This window comes from Panthera onca, chromosome B4, assembly GCF_046562875.1.
Source record: "Panthera onca isolate mPanOnc1 chromosome B4, mPanOnc1 haplotype 2, whole genome shotgun sequence".
Lineage (NCBI taxonomy): Eukaryota > Metazoa > Chordata > Mammalia > Carnivora > Felidae > Panthera > Panthera onca.
The window spans coordinates 82,115,333-82,135,872 of NC_138345.1; the positions used below are offsets into that span (position 1 = coordinate 82,115,333).

General features: G+C 47.7%; 1 protein-coding gene and 1 long non-coding RNA gene across 9 annotated transcripts in view; one reads left to right on the forward strand and one right to left on the reverse strand.

Annotated features, from left to right (window-relative positions):
• IKZF4 (IKAROS family zinc finger 4) overlaps nt 1-20,540 on the forward strand; it is a 26,336-nt gene continuing 5,796 nt past the window's right edge. Inside the window, exons 1-6 of one of the 7 annotated variants that reach the window (XM_060657319.3) lie at nt 4-278; nt 8,385-8,435; nt 13,747-13,840; nt 15,909-16,013; nt 17,022-17,282; nt 17,954-18,121. In XM_060657319.3, coding sequence (XP_060513302.1) covers nt 8,415-8,435; nt 13,747-13,840; nt 15,909-16,013; nt 17,022-17,282; nt 17,954-18,121 — 649 coding nt within the window. In that variant the 5' untranslated portion in view covers nt 4-278; nt 8,385-8,414. Of the gene's footprint in view, nt 279-8,384; nt 8,436-8,790; nt 11,994-12,025; nt 13,841-15,908; nt 16,014-17,021; nt 17,283-17,953; nt 18,122-20,540 lie in introns of those variants that run through there. The other 6 variants (XM_060657317.3, XM_078449802.2, XM_060657320.3 and 3 more) reach the window with 6 other exon arrangements.
• Nucleotides 17,610-20,540, reverse strand: part of LOC132694235 (uncharacterized) — a 10,861-nt gene continuing 7,930 nt past the window's right edge. Inside the window, exons 4-6 of one of the 2 annotated variants that reach the window (XR_009617212.3) lie at nt 19,843-19,973; nt 19,100-19,251; nt 17,610-18,130 (exon numbers count right to left, since the gene is read on the reverse strand). This is a non-coding gene — a long non-coding RNA (uncharacterized LOC132694235). Of the gene's footprint in view, nt 18,131-19,099; nt 19,252-19,842; nt 20,350-20,540 lie in introns of both variants that reach the window. The other variant, XR_009617211.3, reaches the window with a different exon arrangement.

Genomic DNA, 20,540 nt, shown 5'->3' on the forward strand with positions numbered 1-20,540 from the left:
TTCGGGGGAGGGGGGACGGCTCTGGTGGGGGGGGTTGGTGGGGGGGGGCCGGTCCCTCCTCAGGTGAAGCCGCTGATGGAGATGGAGCCGCCGCCGCCGCCGCTGAGTGCCCGGGTCCCGGGTCCGGCCCGATTGCCGCCGCCTCAGTGACCCCACTCCCCCCGCACTGGGCCGCCCGGGCCAGAGTGGGGGACCCCCGCCGCCCCGCCCCCCTCTTCCCCAACACCGTCCCCTCTCCCTCACCCCCCCCAGCTTGCGCGCGCGCGGAGCTGCCTCAGGTGAGTGAGGGGCGGGGCTTGGGCGAAGCGCTGGGGGCGGGGCCTCGGTCGCCGGGGGCGGGGCCTGAGGGGCTTGGGCGTGAAGCTAGGGGAGACCCGGACTGGGGGCTGGCGGGAAGAGGGTGGCCGCCTGGGCTGTGGCCCGAGGGGAGGGAGCTGGCCCAGCTAGTGGGGGAGTTAGGCTCGAGGCTCCAAGGTTGAGGGGAAGGTAACGGAGAGCCAAAGGGTCCTAAAAAGGCGGGAGACGGGTCAAGACATCCAGGAGCTGGGTGCGCGAGGCTCCTTGGTGGGGTACCGCTGGGGTAGAACAGAAGAGGGTGAGAAAGGAGAAGCAGAGGGGGTACCTGGGCAAAAAAGCGAGAGGACTGGGGGGGGGGGGGCGGTTTGTCGAGAAGGTTAGAGAGAAGGACATAGGCCTCGGTGGGAAGATCTGGGAGGCAATGAGCAGAATGAGAGAAACAGTAGAGAAGAAACTTAGAGTGCAAGTGGAAAGTGCGGTCTAAGGTACCATGTAGGGTGAGACGTCTAGGGAACCTGAGAAGCAGGGCTGGGAAGGAAGAGATTCACTGCATATGAGTCCTAAGAAAGAAATGTAACAGAGGAAGCCCTGGGTCTGAGGACTCTAAGGAGAGACAGACTTTGGGAAGCAGTTGTAAACTAAAATAGGCCTCCGTGTACCTCTTCGCACAACCCATCCCCAGTTATTTTCTTCCCCCTTGTCCGCTAGAGTTGTAGATTCTCACTTTTGAAATTTTCATTTGACTTCTCTACTTTTTAATTTTTTCAAATTTTTAATGTTTATTTTATTTTTGAGAGAGAGAGGGAGACAGAGGATCTCAGTCAGGCTCTGTGCTGACAACAGAGAACCCAATGCAGGGCTCGAACTCATGAACCACAAGATCATGACCTGAGCCAAAGTCCCCTGCTTAACCAACTGAACCATCCAGGTGCCCCGCTTTTTAAATTTTTTTAATCGTGACTGGTCCTGTCATTAGGACCAGTTGGAGTCCTGTCATGAGTTGGGTTTTAATGGAACACAGATCTTTAGGTATAAGATGTTTAGGAAATAAAGTACCCCATTTCTTTCTCCAGGGTCAAGAATTTACTAACTCTGCTTCCAGGAAGATTTGATGCATTACCAACTATATTGTGTCAAGTTTTGCATACCTTCTTTCATTTCAGTCCTTTCTCTCATAAGCAAAACTGCCAACTGTTGTGACTCTTACAGATCCCCCACTGACATGTTTCATAGCCCCACCTGTTTCCCAGTCTACCCTGCCTGAACCCTTAAAGCATCAGTGGTGAGCTTAGAAAGTTTCTGACTCCCTCACATATCAACGCTAGGCCTTCCATCATCAAGGCCAAGCAGAAGACCATTTGAGGCCAGGGCACCTGGGTGGCTCAGTTGGTTAATTGTCCCACTTGGGCTCAGGTCATGATCTCACAGTCTGTGGGTTTGACCCCCGAATCAGGCTCTGTGCTGACAGCTTGGAGCCTGCTTTGGATTCTCTGTCTCCCTCTCTCTCTCTCTCTCTCTCTCTCTCTCTCTGCTCTCCCCTGCTCATGCTCTCTCTCTCTCTCTCAAAAATAAATAAACATTAAAAAAATGTATAATAAAAAAACATTGAGGCCTGCTGTTTCCCCTTACTGCTATTTGTTCACTTTATCTGTGTGAAGGTACATGTTGATATTCTTAGGAAGCATTAAAAACAGGTGTCTGACTACCTAATAATTCCACCTAAGATAACTGTGATTCTGAGGACAAGACCAGGACAAGTCCAAATCAAACAATCGTTGAAATTGTAGCTTCTTGTTTGGTAGAAGTATCTCCTCATTGGTCTGTCAGTAGTTCAGTTAATATTGCTTTGTGGTGTAGGGAACTTCAGCCTTGCCTGAACACCCGAAAGCCAGAGAATCCAGACAGCTCCCTGGATCATGAGAATAGTCAGAAGAGTGGCTCATGAGATAAAAACAATGTCTTAAAAGGAGAAAATTTAAAAAAATAAAATAAGAAAATAGTGTAGCCATTGGGAAGCAGGATAGATCTCGCTGGAGCTTCTAGGGTGGGTCCCAGGTGGTGGGAGCTGCCCTCAATTTGGCAGGGTCGGAATTATATCTTGCCCTAGTCAATAGATGCTGATGTCTCAAACACAGAATATAATGTCTTTGTTGCCCACTGAGTGCAGGTAGTTCAGTTGTAGCTTCTGGGCAATCCCCTTCCTCTTAGTAGGTTAAGGGCAAAGCATGTTTTGGGACTTGGCTCAGAAAGAAGTCCTGACTTTTTTCCAGTGAAAATGCAACTGAACATTTCTTCTTTATTTTCTCCTAGTTTAAATCTGCAGCTTGTACTTCCCAGTGTGGGAGGAACATTATCCCACCTTTTACCTCCTACTAACATCCACAAAGAAATTATTTTCTCCCAAACTGGCCATCTTTTTTCCTTCAACATACACACAAAATAACCAAGGAAAAATGAAGACAAATTATTGTAGGGCAGGTATTTCTGGGCTCATTTTACTCTACAAGAACAAATAAGAATGTGGAGCTCTGTGGGTGTAGACAATGCTACAGGCAGAGGGACTCTCTTTCTTTGTTGGTGTCATGACCCTGCCTAAAGAAGGCTCTGAATTCCCAGCTGTTTGATTTGCCTCCTTCTCAGAAGAGTTGTAGATTCTGTATTGGAAACAGGGAGATAATTTCAAGGTTTATCTGATGAAAGCATCTAAGAAAGGATAGTGCTGATATGAATGGCCTGTCCCCTACTACCCCACCAGTGGGAGTGGCATCAACCTTGTAGACTCTGCTGGAATACATATGCTGGTGTAATCCTTGAGCCAAGGAGCTCTGTTTCTACCTTAAAGAGACCTAGTAAGGGCCTAGGTTGGCATTTCCCTCAGGCTCATAATCTCTAAAAAGAGACATGGGAGGGAGAGGATTATTTTTTCTTCCATCCATAAACCAGTGTTTCTAGTTTAAGGATTTAAGCCACAAGATGCAGACCCCCAAACTTTTCATTTCAACATCCGAGAAAGAAGGTAAGCATGGGTGGTCCCAAACCTTCCCACTGTGGCAAAATTTAACTTTGGGCTGTAGTAGAAAGACTGGTTACCAGACTGATAACCTGGGTTCTATTTGGTCTTAATTCTGTCACTAACCAGATAGGTGACTCAGCTTAGTTTCTTCTTCTGTTAAAAAACAAGAGATTGGAGATCATCTCTCAACTCCATTCTAGCTGCAAGATTCCCCAGGTCCTACAACATTCCTGCCCTAGGCCCTCCACAAGAAGAGAGGCTTACTTGTCAGGGCAAGATTCTTTGTTAGCAGAGGAGCCTGAAAATATCTGTCCCGCCCAAACAACAGTGAGCCCTTTTGATCAGCATGCATTAGAGACTTCTGGTCAGGACTGCCACCAAAGGCAATTGTTCCCATCTCTTCCCCCTTTTTGCTACTCTATACCAGTCAGGATAGTTCACTGAACCTTCCACGTAATTTCAAAGTTCACTTGAGCTAACTTTGTTAGGGGCATCTTTGGCTTCAAAACTAATTATTAAGAAACTCAAATCGAACACTGCTGGCCTACTTTTCTCACCTTTACCCAAACATACAGTTGAATAGCAGTGACTTTGTGGGGCCTTTCTATAAACACAGGGCTCAAATACTTCAGGGTATACCACAAACCCAGAGAGTATCAGCTCGTGCGCATCACCTAGTGATTTACCTGTTTAGTTTAGCCCCTCCATAGTTTCTTAAGTCCTAAAATGAGACATGGGAGGGGTACGATTGTTTCTCCTCCCACCTATAAACCTTAGCCTTCTCTCTCTTCTGCAGTCTACGTGGGGAGGACAGGGAAGTGCAAAGAACAAGAGAAAATATTCATCCTTCTGAGATCTAAAAGGAGACAATGAGGTGATATTTTCCCACTCCCCAGACGTTGTGTTTCCAGCTCATACCCCTTCTTTTTTTAGAGACTGGTCATTCCTAGGATTACCTGGGAATTCATCCCCTCAGCACTGCTCCCCAAGCACTTGGATAATGAAGCTGAGCTGTCTTCGTCTGTCTTATATGTAGACAGAAGGTCATCATCTACAGCCTGGTGAAAAAAATGAGTCAGACCTTTCTACTATAAAGACAGACACATGAGCTGAGAAAAGGTTGGTGGGTTTCCTTCAGAGAGTACTAGGTTGACCCAAAGATCATTTCAGAGCTGCAGATTGCTCAATGTCAAGGTCTGTTTCCTGGAAAGGGGCACGTAGTCAGGCTGCAGACAATGCCTTATTCCATCTCTTCCCTCAACCATTTACTTCTTTCCTGTCCCCAGTTATGCAAAGCCCTGATAGACCACAGAACCAGCTATGTGACTCCAACATGTTTTTGTGTCGCTTTCATTCAGTTCATGGAGGTACAGACAGGAGAGGATGATGCTGTGGGTTTGGTTTACTTGCAGTACCTGAACTGCTCACTCCCATGCAGGTGAAAAGTTCTGTCTTGCTAATAATCACCGGGCTACACTTCAGGTCCCAGGTCCTAAGAGAGACCAGAGAAAAGATTGCTACTCTCTGCTGCAGTTCCGGAACAATAACCAAAAGGATGGCACAAATCCTTGCCACTCTCTCCACCTCCACTTTCTTTCCCAACAATATCCTCCTTGCTACCTTTCTACACACTAGACCACATGGAGTATATTTTAAATTCCAATTTTGGAGTGTCACTGGATCAAACAGGATTCTTTGAAGGATTTGAAGAGCTTTAAATACTTGTGATATCCATCTTATTTCAGGCTTTCAGAGCTACCACATACAGAAAACTTGACTTTCTGACATTTTTGTCACCCAATAGTGAAAGCCGTGGGGATGTTTTTGTGGAGATGAGAAGCTGGGGGTGGTAGCTGATGCCTGACCTGCCCCTGGAAGTCAGACTTTGGATTGGTCATGACCTGGTACTTGTCTGGAAGTGTGGTGGGAAATCTTCTGTCTAAAAGGAATGTCCATTCCTGCCCATTCCTGTTCAAATGTGATACTGTGTTGATGGGAGAAAGCCAGGGCCATGGAGGACTCTTGTTACAGTGCCAAGTGGATTCAAAAGAACAGGGAAGAAAACCTTTGTCTCCGGAGGTTACAATGACCAACCTTTCCTCCCTCACAGAGACGCTTCCTTTTGAATTAGGAGACTAGCTATTTCTAGTTGCTTTGTATTCAGCTCACTGAACTGAATTTACAGTACATATGTGCCTACCTCCATCACTGAATGATGCCTATGTTGCTATAAAGCCGGTTTCTTTCCCAGATCTTTGAGCCAAACCTGTCTTGTGTAACTAACTTCTCTCTTTTTATGCCTCCTCCCCCTGCGGTATGTCTCCAATTGGCAGTGCCTAATTTGACCCAGTTCCTCTAAGGAGACACTAAGATCTGCCTGCCTGGCCAGGCAGGGGAGGAGGTGCTTTGAGGGGCGGGGAGTGGGAAGGCTGGGAGGGATGTGCTGCCTGGAGACTTGAACAAACAGTGAAGTACATCTACTGATTTCCTTCTGGCTCTCAGAGCACCAAGATTGGGAACAGCAGAATCTCGATCCCCTCTCACTTCCAGGGTTACCAACTTGGCATGTAGACCTGTTAGAGGCAGCCAAATGCTGATTTTGCCCAAGATGTGTCATGGAGCACCTGTTAAGAGCAATTAAGAAGCAGAAGAGCTCAGTTTACTGCTAGGAACAAAGTCCAACTCAGAAAACAACTCCTTCAGACCCTTCTGGAAATTGTTTGGGGACCATTTGGGCAGGTGTCCAAGAATGAGATGTACTTCCTGAGCCAGTGCTAGCTGAATGCTATGCTTCAACTGTTTTGCCTACCTAGTGCTTATCTAGCCCCTGGTTCCTTCGTGTTCTCTCTCTCTGTCTCTGTCTCTCTCTCTCACACACATACACACACCACACACACATTACATTAATATATTTCTCCCTGTAGAGCCTGCTCTACTTTTTCCTCCTTTTTAAGTAACAGACCCCACTCCCACGGAGGTCATACCAAAGGAAAAGATGCCTTAATTGATGTTAGAACCAGGGGAAAGCAAGAAGATCCATGAAGGCCTTGAGTATTCTGACTTTCCAAAAGAAACAAGACAGTGGGGCACCTGGGTGGCTCGGTCGGTTAAGGGGCCGACTTTGGCTCAGGTCATGATCTCACAGTTTGTGGGTTTGAGCCCTGGGTCGGGCTCTGTGCTGACAGCTCAGAGCCTGGAGCCTGCTTCAGATTCTGTGTCTCTCTCTCTCTGCCCTTGCCCTGCTTGTTCTCTCTCTCTCTCTCTCTCTCAAAAATAAACATTAAAAAAAATTTATTTTAAATAAAAGAAACAAGATGGTTTAATGGGAAGAGCACAGCTCAGGAGAACTGTGTTCTTTTGTTTTGTTCCAGTCTCACCATGAGCCCAGAGACAAGTAACGTCACTGCTCTGAGCCTCAGTTTCTCCAAGCAGAAAATGAAGGAAATCTTGCCCATTCTTGCTTCTCCTGTTTGTGTGCATGTGTGCGTATGTGTAGGGAAGTCACATGTGGCATCTTAGCTCTGCAGTAGTTTTGAAAAATCCTAAAAGGCAATTATGGAGCTAATGATTCAGAAATGAGAGGGGCCCCATGAGTACCAGACCGCCCTTCCTCATTCTTTGAATCTCTGACCACCACAGTTCTATGGCTAGTTCCAGGGGGTATGAGTTTGCTAACCACTGTGGACTTGGGCTCTTCTAATCATTACCCCTAAGGGAACCTTCAAGGAACCACTTATTATTGTGGCTTGGTCTAGCAGTCTGATCCCAAAGCTGAGACCATCTCAGGGAGGATGTGAAGAAAAGAAGAACTGAAAATAAATTTAGATAAATTTTTCTTCCACACCCAGGTTTCCTGGGTGAGACTAGGACTCTCTGATGAAATCTAAGGCAGAGCTGCTTTGTGAAGTGAAGGAAAGCCCATGTTTCAGGCTTTGTCTTGAGACTTTTCAGAAGAGTATGATGTCTCTCGGCGCAAGAGTGACCTGGGGGAAGGGGGAGACAGGGTAATAGATACTTTTCCCCTGTGCATCCTCCAGAGTCCCCGATCCTTGCCTCTAACAGTATAGTATTACAAGCAAACCAAATTTCCATCCATCCACCTCAGAGAGATCCTTCAAAGAGACAGGAATCCTGGTGGCAGCTCCAACTGTTTCCTTTCCCCACTCTTGCGCCCTCAAATCTGCCCCTGGAGTATTTATTTTTCATTAGGTGACTGGTGAAATCAATTTTGGAGGTATGTAAATTTCTACCAAAGAGATTTTTTTTTTCTTCCTCCCACAGGCTCCTAAAGAGAGAATTCATTGCAACAAATTATCACTTTTAATTGTTCTCAGTTCTTGATTTGTTTAGCACTCTACTGCCAATTACTGCTTGCTTCTGTCAAATAGACTAACCTGCATTTTAAATTCAGGGTTCCCACCCTAAAAAATAAAATAAAATAAAATAAAATAAAATAAAATAAAATAAAATAAAATAAAATAAAATAAAATAAAACATAGCAATGTAAGTGACAAGAATATGGGGAGAAGCCACTTGAAGATTTAATTTGTTCATTATACCTTCAGTAGTGGACTCCACTGAACCTGAGGTGGGCTGCTCTCCTCCATATTTACCTTCCTGTCCCCCAGCCTCCCCCATATACCCCCCCCCAAAAAAAAGAATCCCCTGAGACAGAATCCTGTTTCTTCCTTTTATTACTACCCCATCCTTAAGGTACAGAGGTTCTATAGAGCTGGTTTCTGTGCCTCCAGAAAGCTGGGCTGTAACCTGTCTCCTTTCCCACAGCATCAGCTCCACCTACAGGAGGAGGGGTCTACTCTCAAAACAACACAACCAGGACCACTCTGGAGTAAGACATTGTTTCCACTTCGGAGGCTGGGGAAGCCTGTAGAAGTTGTGGGTTGGACAAGACCCTGGGGTCTGTAAGTCAGGGTACATTGTCTTTCTCATCAGGACAAAGTATGAGGTTTTTCATCTTTAGGATAGGGTCAGAACACACTTGCTAATTCCAGAATGTTAGAAACCTCCTCCCTTCCCAGATCTGCCTTCTGATAGCAGCTATTTTCTCTTTCAGCAGACTCTAAGATGGATATAGAAGACTGCAATGGCCGCTCCTATATGTCTGGTATGCCCTCTTGTGCATTCTGTTTGTAAGGGGCTGGGAGCAGACACTCGCCTGTGGAGCAGAGTGGAGAGCCTTCAGCCTAGCACAGGACCTCTGAGTGCCCCAGTCGTCACAGAGCTGCCACTCATGCTTGGTTTGCTTGGTAGTGTGCATCTATTTTGGTCATTTTACATTCCCTAAATAGTGATTCTCTTCCCAGACTTCTTGGAGGATAAGGGTAGGGGAAGGGAATAGGAGGGGAATACGAGTGGAGACTAATAGAGAGGAATGATTTAAAAGTAAAGAGATTGAAGGAAGATGTGATTCCTTCTCCTGTTCTCTGAGGTCACCAGCCAAACAGGATATTCTATCCCAGCCAGGTAGACAGTGGAGCAGCGTTTCAAACCTCAGAGGCCTGCAGGAGCCAGTTGGGTATGTAAATGAGTGAACTGGGTTGGGATAATGAGCCGAAGAGAATGTGGGGACTGTCATGGACAGAGAACACATGTCCTACCTCAAGGAGCAACTGCTCCTCGGTGTCCACCAGTTACTGCCATGCCAGAATGTGTATCTGGTGTGGCCAAAACTTCCAATTTTTCAACAGAATTCAGAAATCCATATTTTATGTGAAATGTCTCCATTTTAGAATAATGACTCAATATTTTTAAAAAATGTTCCATGGAGCAAGCCAAACTTATCTATGGGCTGAATTCAGCCAGTGGGCCAACAACGAAGAGCCTTTGAAGGAGCGATATAGAGCCCACTTCTCATTTCCCCCAGTCCTTTGTCATGGTCATAACATGCTATGGCTTTTCATACCTGCCAAATACTCTTACTGAGGCAGAAGAGATCACTGCTTATACTACAAACGGCTTTTAGAGATATGAGAGTAATCAGGGTCCTCTCAGAGTTTAACAACAAGGTGAAAAAAAAATGCGGAATTTTATCTGGCCCCCTCTCTGAAGGTGCAGAAAAGGGCCTAAGACAGAGTTTGTCTCTAAGACGCCAGGACTCCTTTTTTGGATCATTAGAATGTCAGGGCAGGGAATGATTATAAGAGATAAGGGGAGCCAGATTTGGGTTTTGACATGTTGAGTATGCCCATCAGAAATCCAAGCAGCATTGTAGAAATGACCCATAGCATTTTATTTTTTATACCTTGAAGTGGGACCAATGGAATTATGGGTACATTCAAAGATGATAGCTAGGTGGGTCAGACACACATATAAGAGTCATTGGCAGCACGTGGGTAACATAAGGTAAGACATTGACTCTGACCCCTTTCTTATTTAAGGGGGAAGGAGTTGGAATGGATTAAGGCATTCGATACCTGCCACACGCTGGACACAGTGACAGGGATCAAGTGGACTGATTTAATTGAAAGAGATTTTGTTGGAACTAAAATCATGGCCCTTCTGAGGAACCACCCAGTCCTTCTATCTCCTGCTCAGTTAGGCCTACTCAGAAAACCACTACTGAGCAACAACCACACTCAGGACGCTGTTTTATTGCTGGGGAACACTCAGATAAAAACCAGTCCCTGCCCTAATGTAGGTAAATGAGAAACTGAGAAAGTGGCTGGGGAAATATCCCATGGAGCTCTGTCTCTGGAGAATGCTGGATATTAGAGGAAAGCCCCTAGGGTGGTTGCTTCACTGTGCTATGAAACCAAATTTTCCCTGCTTTCAGCGGGTTGACATTTCCTAGACAAGAGAAGCCTCTGCACAGCATAGTTTTTGAATGGAAGTAGAGGCCAGAAACCCCTCATCTGTGTTTCGAGAATTCTAGGTGCCAGCAGCCACCTTAAAGAGAAGGAAAAGGGAAAGCCAAGGCTAACATTAGTTCTGAAAAGTAGCCCCCGCAGGAATGGGTATGTCTGAGACAGTCCATTTGAGGGGCATCTGAGAGTCTCTAAATGACCCATCTCTCCTGGGCCAATATGCAAGCAGTGAGAAAGGCTGCTGTGTAGACCCCTCCTAAAGCACACTTTGGCCCTTCAAGGTCATCACAGCTCTTCTGTCTTCATACCAGGTGGCCTTCCCTCACCTGGCCACTTGATGAAGGGAGTATCTCTCCTGTTCTTTAAAGAGATTTTCCCACCTCACAGATCCTGATTCAGAAAATCCAGCTTCTCTCCCTTTGTCTCTTTCTAAAGGTGCAAGTCAGTCCCTCCTGAGGGAGAGAGGGAAGAGAAGGGATCCACTAACTTACCACACAGATTTTCTCCCCACCTCCATTCCCTGTCTTTCAGGGGAAACTGAGTTGCTCAAACCCAGCTCATGCAATTAATTGACTGAGCAGTGCTTTTCACAAGTTTTCTGGGACTGTGAACTGTTTAAGGGAACCTTCGAAAGGGATCCAGGGGTAGGCAGCCCAAAGTTTCACAGCCCCTCCCACCCCCAAATTCTTGGAATCAGAAAATCTAGTCTCCAAAGTAGGTCAGCACGTCAGTGAGCAGCTCCTCTGGAAGGGAAGGGAGCAGAGGCCTTGTCTTGATAGAAGGCGGATTCATCCAGGGCTGTCGGCTGCCCAGGCCCCAGGGGCACAGGAGGGAGGGGAGTGGAGGTGGGGAGAAGATACCAGGATTTTGCCTGGGATCTGAAAAGCCTCAGGGCCACAGAGCAACACTAGCCTGAGACCAGACTGCTGGGCCTTCTCGCTGCTGGGAAGGAGGGGGCTGTCAGTCCCCAGATCTAAAGAGCAACCTCCCTCCTGGAGGAGGAGGGAAAAGAGGGAATCTGAGTGCCTGAGTTTAGTGGGGGAGGGGCTTTCTGACGATCTGAGAGCCTTGAAGCTGCCCCATGTCCTGGGCCCCATGACCTCTGGGGCCTTGGCTTCCCCAGCTGGCAGAGGATTGGGCCTTCCCTGGGGGCCCCCCTTTCTCCCTCCCACCCTGAGGGCCCATCCATCTCTCTCTCTCTCTCTCTCTTGCACACACTCTTGCCTCTCTCAGGCATTTGTTGTGCAGTTCCTCTTTGTCTGCTGGGCACGAGGGCAACGGCATCTGCCTCCCCCTCCCTGTGCACACCCCCCCACCCCCACCCCTTTACTGGCTTGGGAAAGGGATGCTGTAGCCTAGCATCCCCCCCACCAGACACACATATACATTCTCTCCAGCCCCCTCCCCAAGCACATCCAAGCGTGCTCTCGCTTGCTCTCTCTCTCCCTCTCTCCCTCTCTCCCTCTCTCTCCCTCTCTCCCTCTCTCTCCCTCTCTCTCCCTCTCTCCCTCTGCCTCTCTCTCTCTGCCTCTCTCTCTCTCTCTCTCTCTCTCTCTCTCTCACACACACACACACACACACACACACACACACACACACACTCACACACACATACACCCTGGGCTGAGCTCTTCTTGTTGGCTGCAGCCGTGGGCCCCTGCTCACCGTGCCGCTGCCTGCGAAATGACGGCGGTTCCCCTCACTTCCAGGAATCCACGCTTCCTGGAAGGTGAGTGGCTGGGCTCACCCCTGCCTGCCACCGAGACGCAGACATGCACACACCACCCGCACTCCCTCGCCGTTTCCAAGGCGGCGGCCGCGTTCGCACCCCAGGGTCTCACCGGCAAGGGAAGGATAATGTAAGTTCAGGCAGAAGGTGGCTAGTGGAGGGGGAAGGGGGGTGCCGGGGCTAGGGAGCCAATTCAGTAACAACTCCCAAGCCTGAGGAGAGGGAAAGGATGGGGGCTGTGTGTGTGTGTGTGTGTGTGTGTGTGTGTGTGTGTGGCGGGGGAGGGGGCGTTCCTCCTTACACTTGCGGAGGATGGGAAGGGTGTTTGGTGTTGCTAAGCAAAGACTGCGACTTGGACAGTGGGAGATTGTGGTGACATCTTGATTAGGCCTTGGGGACAGATGTAGAGCTGCCCTGGGTGAAATGCCGAGACAGGCCTGGGTGGGAATGGGTAATAGAATCTAGGTAAAGAGGAGCCTTGGCAGCAGAAGCCTCAGCCTCGAACAGAGACATCCGAGGGCCCTCAGCCTCTTCCCCACAATAGAGCTGGAGATGGGCGTCTTTCTTTGCTCCTGTACCCACTGTTCCCTGCTAGCAGGCTAGCAGGCTAGCATCCTGCCACCCTGGAGCCCATGGTCAAGACAGGGAAAGCAGTTAGGATAAGATTCCTTGCTGATAAGTGTGGAGGTTCTTAGACCTCATGGCTGTTCCCTAGAGGCAACCACTCTTTGAAGGGATCGAGGAAGGGCAGCAGGAGTGGAGGGCTTGTCTCCTTCAGCATGTGAAACACATTTAGCTGGTGGGACCTTGCCCCATTTCCTCTCTCTCCCTCCTGTTTTTCTGCCCCATACCCGCCTCCTTGTTCCTCTGATGTCAACCTCATGATTTGGCTTTGCCCTCTGGGGGTTCAGCCAATCTATGATGACTTTGACCAAGAAAATTTATCTGAGACCTGAGAGTGGCCTTAATTCTTGGCTTTGACAGTCTGGGGTTTCTTGGGAGTCCCAGGCATTTGAAGTTCCCTCACTGGGGTTTCTGGGACTGACAGAGGAACTGCTGAACTTCCTAAATCTGACTCTAGTCCCCTTCACCCTCCGGCTAGAACTCAAAATCCCAGGGTCCCCATAAAGACTTTCTGACCCCTAAAACAGATTCATTTTTACGTATTAGTGCCACAAAAGTAGACTTGAACCTGTTTTCCCTCTTACCTTTATCCTAGGGAGGGCAATGGCATCTAAGACCCACTCAGACTAACGGTGTGACTGTGGAGGCACCTACTCTTCCTCCTGTTCCCAGGCCTTAATAAGGAAGGGACAAAGGATATTTTCCTCTTAATGTCCCTAAATATTCCTTTAAGCATATTTTCCCCATATGTCAAGCCCAGTAGGCTGGGACTAGAGATGGATTTCCAGCAAGTTCACTCATTGTTTTAGGGTCCAGGGCTCAGCACCAGGGCCCAGAGCTCAGTTCTTCCCCCATTACAAATATCAAGTGATTTAGGGCAAGTTAGCACTAATGTCTGAAAAGGAACAAGGAGACACTCCTTTTAGCCCTTTTAACCATAGTAAACCCTACACTCTGTTAAAGGACGTATTGTAAAACTGGGTCTGAGTCTACACGTCTCAACCCACAACTCCTGAGATGCTTACTTTGATGATATGCATGTGGTTCTGACTTGGGCAACTTTTCTAGATAACCATGGTTCATCTAAAGAGCCCCAGCTGGGAAAACTGAAAATGCCATAAGGCATTTTCTATAGATAGTGAACAAATTTTCCTCAGGCTTTGATGGGATAGAATGGGGGAAATGGGACTTTTAGAAGAGGATATGAATGGGAAATGGTCCCAAAGTCCTGAGTGGTTGTTTTCTTCCCACTGACCAAGCTGGAGAGGGATCCCTCAGGAGGGTGTGTTCCGGATTTCTTGCCTCAGGCCCAAGACTCCAACCATTTTATAATGGAATCTTTATTTTGTGAAAGTAAGTATGTACATAGCTGGGAAATTGGGTAAAGTACTAATAGGTGGACTTTAGGGATGAATTTTAGGGTTTGTCTCTCTCTCTCTCTCTCTCTCTCTCTCTCTCTCTCTCTCTCTCTTCCATATTTAGGCTTGTGTGTACGCATCCATGCATGTTCATGTTAGCAGATAATGTAGAAGGCTATGGGTGTGTTTACCCCCGTAGGTATGTTCTCTTTATGTGTATCTACATGTGTGATATATGTCTGTGTTTCTGTGTGTGTTTACCTACTTGTATGTTTTTTTTGTTTGTTTGTTTTTGTGGATTTTTTTACCTATAAATTTGTGCAAAAGATTGCGGGGAGGAGGGATTTTTTTTTTTTTAAAGACATGATTCATATCTTCAGATATGTTAACTAATTTTTAAAGACATAACCAAACTCTCAAAACTCATTTTTACAAAGCAATTTATCAACAAGTTAACAATGAATATATTGAGAATAAACTTATGTCACTGTCAAGGGAACATCAAGTAGTATTTAGGTATTTGGAATCATATCAGATTGGAGGCTTTCTAGAGTAGTCAAATTTTTACTGATTTCAGAAGAGAAGATCTAATGGGCCCAACTCTCCTCTGCTGAAACAATGACTCTCAACTGGCTGTGTAGAGGGTGCCTAAGGACATGAGTGCTTACTGTTTATGTTCCATCCGGGTTCCACCACTACCAGCTATGTCACCTTGGACAAGTAACACAGCCTCTTTTGTGCCTCAGTTTTCTCATCTGAAAAATTAAGACAATATTGGCACCTGCTTCAAGAGGGTTGTTCACATAAAGTGCACAGAACAATACCTGGCACAAAATAAGCACTCAGTAAGTGTTAGCAGCTGTCATTATGATCACTTTTATTATCATTAGACTCAGGGACAATTCCAGCTGCCCTTCCTACAGATCCCGAACCTGGGTGCTGGGCGCTCCGGAGAGGAACAATAGGGAAGAGCATCTGTCCTGAACCACCTCCCTTTTGAGGCCCCCATTTTCCTCTCCACCCTGGCCCGCCCAGCCTCAGCCTTCCTTCCTGTAGATGTCAGGCAGTGATGCTCTTCCCCTCAGGCCTAGAAAAAGGTAGGGTGAACAAGATGCAGCCACTGAGCTTGCAGAAGTCAGCACTGGGCACCAGGCTGACAAGGGCACAAGGTGATGAGGGAGCATAAGTTAAGCTGAGGACAAAGTACAAGCTAGCCTCCTGGGCCACTCCCCCCCACCCCAGGTGGAATATATGTGCTATTCCTCAGACACTCCTGGCTACCCAAGAACAAAGGAAAGGGGCTTAAGTGCTTACCATGGTGATGTGGGAAACAAAGGCAAATGAAAAATTAAATTCCCTTACTGCCTACAGCCCATTGACAAGTCCTTGAAACAGGCAGAGTGACCTTCCTCTAGAGCTCAGCTGCCTCGATGATGACACTTTGCTATGGGCAAAAGAGAATCTTAGCTTAACATTATCCCAACCCCCAGGATCCTGTAAGTCTACTTTAACATATAAAAATTCCTTTGGAAACTTCCTTTATCTCAACTCCCCCAAGATATATGCTGGCAATCATACCCCAAGCTTATGGTCCTCTGATATACATCTGAAGGGTCTCATGATTGAGATTTTACTAAATGGTAATAAATGGCATTTTCCTAATAGTATCTGGCCCCTTGAAGTCCTGGAAAGCTTGCTTCCAAAATTCCTTGGAGACTTACTCTGTCCCTAACCCCCTCCCAATCTGAGGGTATATAATCAGTTACCCGTAGCAACCCCAGTGCAGCACTTCCTGCCCACGGGTCCTGTCCCCGTGCTTTCATAAAATCACCTTTTTGCACCAAAGACGTCTTCAAGAATTCTTTCTTGGCCGTCAGCTCTGGACCACCCCACCATCACCCCAAAACTTCATCACAAGGTATGGTGCTGAACGTATAACACTGCCTTGTACATGGCTACAAGATGAGTGTTTGCAAAGCATAACAGAATTTTGAAAAGGTGAGGCAATGGACAGTAAAAGGCCCGGCTGCAGCTTCACCTGTCCTCTTATTCTCTCCTCCAAGGTAGCGGGGACTCATCTCTGGAGAAGGAGTTCCTTGGGGCCCCGGTGGGGCCCTCGGTGAGCACCCCCAACAGCCAGCACTCTTCTCCCAGCCGCTCCCTCAGTGGTAAGTGCAATCTCCTGCCCTGCCCTGGCACTAGGCACCCTGTTTGTGTTTGGCCCTCAGTTCACCCTCCACTGGCAGCCATTTCCCCATTGCTGCCTCCCTCTGGTTTCCTGCATACAGCTTCTAAAACACTAAGGAGTTCAGCATCTAGGGTCCTTCTGACTTCTGGAAGGAGAGTGGTCTCTGCCAGATAAGGGTAGAATTAAAAGAAGCACGGGTGGGATTAAGCTAAAGTCTCCAAAGAGAAACCCTGGAGTTGGACAAGCAAGGACATAGGAATGGTCACAAGCTAGAGTCAGACAGGAAACAGAGATGAGAGGGATCTCCTCATCACCACCAACCCAGCCCCACCCCCATTCTCCTGCCCGGACAGGGTCCCCATTACTGCCTCTTCTAGCTGGCCCTAGATCTGTGACATTCTCTAAATGGTTGGAATAGCCAGGAATGTAGGTCAGAGCTAGAGCCAAAGCTTACTCCTCAGTGGCTCCTCCCTCCTTCATCCCCCTCTCCAGATTTTAATGGAGGGGAGTAGAGGGGGTTCACTCTTATGGGGAGGGAGGATAATGTGAGCCATGTCTGTCTTCCAGTTTTGCTCTCTCTTTAGCCTGCCGTCTCTTTGGTCTTCCTAGGACCATTTTCCCGCCACTGTTACTTGCTGGCTTCCTGCCCAGGGCCAAGCCAGACGTCTTTCTTTATGACAAGAGAGTGGAGAAAAAGGCTCTCCTTAGCCTCCTCCTCTCCCCAGTGGGACAGAAGACATCCAATGTACCCCAACTTCTTTCTCTTGAAGCCTATTTGCCTGGGTGGTGAGATAGAAGGAAAAGGTTGTTTCAGGTCCCAGCAGGAGTGCCATATCACCACCAAGGATACCGAGGGTATTGGCCACTTTTAAAGCCCACGTGTCTCAGGGCCGGGAGAAAGCCTTCTGGACATTGGGAGTGACATTCTGGTCTGCGGGCAGGTTCCCCCTTTGCCTGTCTCTGTCCTAAACACCATCCCACCCTTCAGCCAACTCCATCAAGGTGGAGATGTACAGCGATGAGGAGTCGAGCAGACTGCTGGGGCCAGATGAGCGGCTCCTAGAAAAGGACGACAGTGTGATCGTGGAAGACTCGTTGTCAGAGCCCCTGGGCTACTGTGATGGAAGTGGGCCAGAGCCTCACTCCCCCGGGGGCATCCGGCTGCCCAATGGCAAGCTCAAATGTGATGTCTGCGGGATGGTCTGTATCGGACCCAATGTGCTCATGGTGCATAAGCGCAGCCACACGGGTGAGTAAGCCAGGGGGTTGAGGAGGAGCTCCCAGGGTAGGCTGGAAAGGCAGAGGCCCACAATGCAGTGGGACAGCCTCAGAAAGGGAAGAGTCTCTCCCAGCACATTTTCTAGCCAATGAAAGAAAGGGGGGATGGCGTTTGGATTCCCTCCACACTGTACTTCTTTGGCACTCTCATCAGCTGTTGTTATAAAGAAAAGCTGGTATTTTTCTCAGGAGGTGAGGGAGAGGTAGATGTAGCCTCAGGATGAATCCTACAGCCCAACAAGGGTAGGACCCTGTTTGGGCCCTGTTGATTTAGACAAACAAACATACACAAACAAAGAAAAGGAAAACAAAAGCCTCTTCTCAGCTTTCTCAGCCTTTGGGCTCCAGGGGCAGAGTGGGTCTTATAAGGCTCAGTTTTGGGTTAATGATCTTTTGGCCCAGAGTTCCAGGCCTGGTGCCCTTTGCCCTGCCATTCATCCTGATCCACACCTTCCCAGGGTAAGGCTCTTCCCAAGAGAATCTTTAGAAAGCAGGAATTTCCTGTGTGTGCCACAGCTCTGCCTCTCAGTAATTGTTCTGAGCACCGTCCCTTAGGCAGGGTGGGGCAGAGGGTGACAGAAGAGGTTCAGCCTTCAAAATTCCTCACATGCAGTCCTCAGAGATCTGTTCTTTCTCTTGCAGGTGAAAGGCCCTTCCACTGCAACCAGTGTGGCGCCTCCTTCACCCAGAAGGGGAACCTGCTGCGCCACATCAAACTTCACTCTGGGGAGAAGCCTTTCAAATGTCCCTTCTGTAACTACGCCTGCCGCCGGCGCGATGCTCTCACTGGCCACCTCCGGACACACTCGGGTCAGTTACCTATTTAGGGGGAAGGAAGAGTGGGACCTCAGTACCCCCAGAAAATAGAGCTCAGTGACCTCTCTGACATTTGGGGAGTTACAGTGTCTGTCACTGAGGAGGGCAGAGCACTCACAGAGCAGATAGGGCCCTGCCTCTCTCACCCCTCGTCTGGGCAGCAGGGCCCCATGGGGAATTTGGGGGACTCTTTGGAGAGGTATTTTACATCTGCCACACTGTGACTTGGAGCAAAAGGAGCAGGGGTGATTTTCTTGGCTCTTAACAGTCACTCGCCCTTTGTTTTTTAAAGTTTCGTGCTAATGCCAGAACCATCTGTGCCTTGTCACCCCCCCCACACACACATACTTCTAAGCATCAGGAAAACCCTTCCTCATACTCCCCTGTGCTCGAGGCCCCACACTCATCACCATCATCACCTCCCTCCAGAATACCAGATGTCTCGGACAACCACTGTCTGTCCTCTCCTTTACTTCCTACTGGTTCCTGAAAATAGCCGTGGTCCTCCAAACTGGGAGAAAGGTAGCCTAGGAAAAACCTCTGTTCCCCATCCCAAGAGGTTGTCACCTTCCCAGAGGCAAGAACAAGTCATGAGGGTGTCTAGAGGGTAGTGTTTGGATCAGTGCCAGTGAACCAGACTACCCGGGTTTCCTACCCCAGCCAAGACTGTTTGAGTCAACATCTGTCTGAATCAGCTGGACAGATAGCACTTTTGAAGCATCTTACTAAATTTTAAGTTTTTGACTTGGCCTTGTGAAGAGGCCGGGAGTCACGCTGGCAGGAAGGAGGAGCTCAAGAGTGGGGAAAGGCTGGAAGAAGGGCAGAGGGAAAAAATTAGTAGGATTTGTCCTTGGAAATGTTCCTTGCTATTTTTCTCTTTTCCTAAACTCTCTCAGGCCAGGATGTAAGGGGACAGAGCAATCACCTCATCACCCTTTTCCCAGCCACCTACCGTGTTCTAGGTTCTCTCACCTTGGAGGTGAGTAGAGAAACAGGGAGAAAGGTCATCGTTGATTCAGGCTTTATAATCCACAAAGCATTTTGCTTGTCTTTTCATGTGATCCTCATAACGACTCTAAGGTAGATGGCATTATCCTTGTTTTGCTGACAAGGATACTGAAACTCTGGGGGAGAAAGAAAGGAAGAAAAAAAAAGATTTGCTGGTCACAGAGCTATCCTGCAGCCTTCCTGGACCCCTATAAATGTTCTGTGTCAAAGAATCCTACTCCTTTTCCTCAGAAAAGGGGCGGCTCCCCCTGCTGGTTTGGAACAAGGATGGCTTCTCCCTAGAATTCTTGAACCAATAGCAATGAGGCCAGCTGGGTAAATTTTGGATGTTGTTCTGTAGGAGACTTACTAGGGACAGAATTAGACACAGGTATACCACTGGGTCCCATCTCTGTGATATGCTTTCTGTTATAACCCACACTATAATGAAAAAAGGGGCTCCTCTCCCAGATGTTAAACCATTTCCCCCAAAGTCTTGAGTGGACAGGGACCATGGCATTCACCTCATCTCCCAAATACTAGGATTTACAGAGCAAGGTCAAAATGGCATTAGACTGATTGAATCAAGGCCCAGTTTATGGGTGTGTGTGTGTGTGTGTGTGTGTGTGTGTGTAAGGGCCGCGCGGCTAGTATTACCAGCCTCCTGGAGACACCTCCTATCTTCCTGCTCAATAGTAGCAAGATACATAAAATAAAATATACAGTACCTTGTTTCTCTCACTTTCCTTCTCCTGTCACAAATATCATCTCTCAAAAGTTGTCTTTAAATGAAGTGTCCATCTTAGTTTTCCTGACTTCTTCAGTAGAAACAAAATCTTCTTTTTTTTCTTTAAGTAATCTGTACAGTCACCATGAGACTTGAACTCACAACACTGAGATGAAGGGTTGCATGCTCTCCCAACTAAGCCAGCCAGACACCCCAGAAAAAATCTTTATAACTTGTTCTTTATTTAAAAAAAATTTTTAAAGGCCCTCAAAGTTGTTGTTTCTCTTCCTTTTACTCATCTCCTTTATTCTCCTCTCTGTCCTTTTATTCTTTTTCTCTTCTCGGAATTTCTCTATCAGTGATAGTTGTTCTGGGGCTCTCTTGGTATCTCAGTGTAGAGAGACAGAAAAATAAGCAGTAGAGGTGCCTGGCTGGCTCAGCTGGTGAAGCATGTGACTCTTGATCTTGGGGCTGTAAGTTCTAGCCCCAGATTACTTAAAAATAAAATCTGAAAGAAAGGAAGAAAGAAAGAGAGGGAGAGAGAGAGAGGGAGAGAGGAAGGGAGGGAGGGAGGGAGGAAGGAAGGAAGGAAGAAAGAAAGAAAGAAAGAAAGAAAGAAAGAAAGAAAGAAAAAGAAAGAAAGAAAGAAAGAGGAAGAAAAGCAGTAAAACTAGGCTAAGGATGGAGGTAAAAGTATAA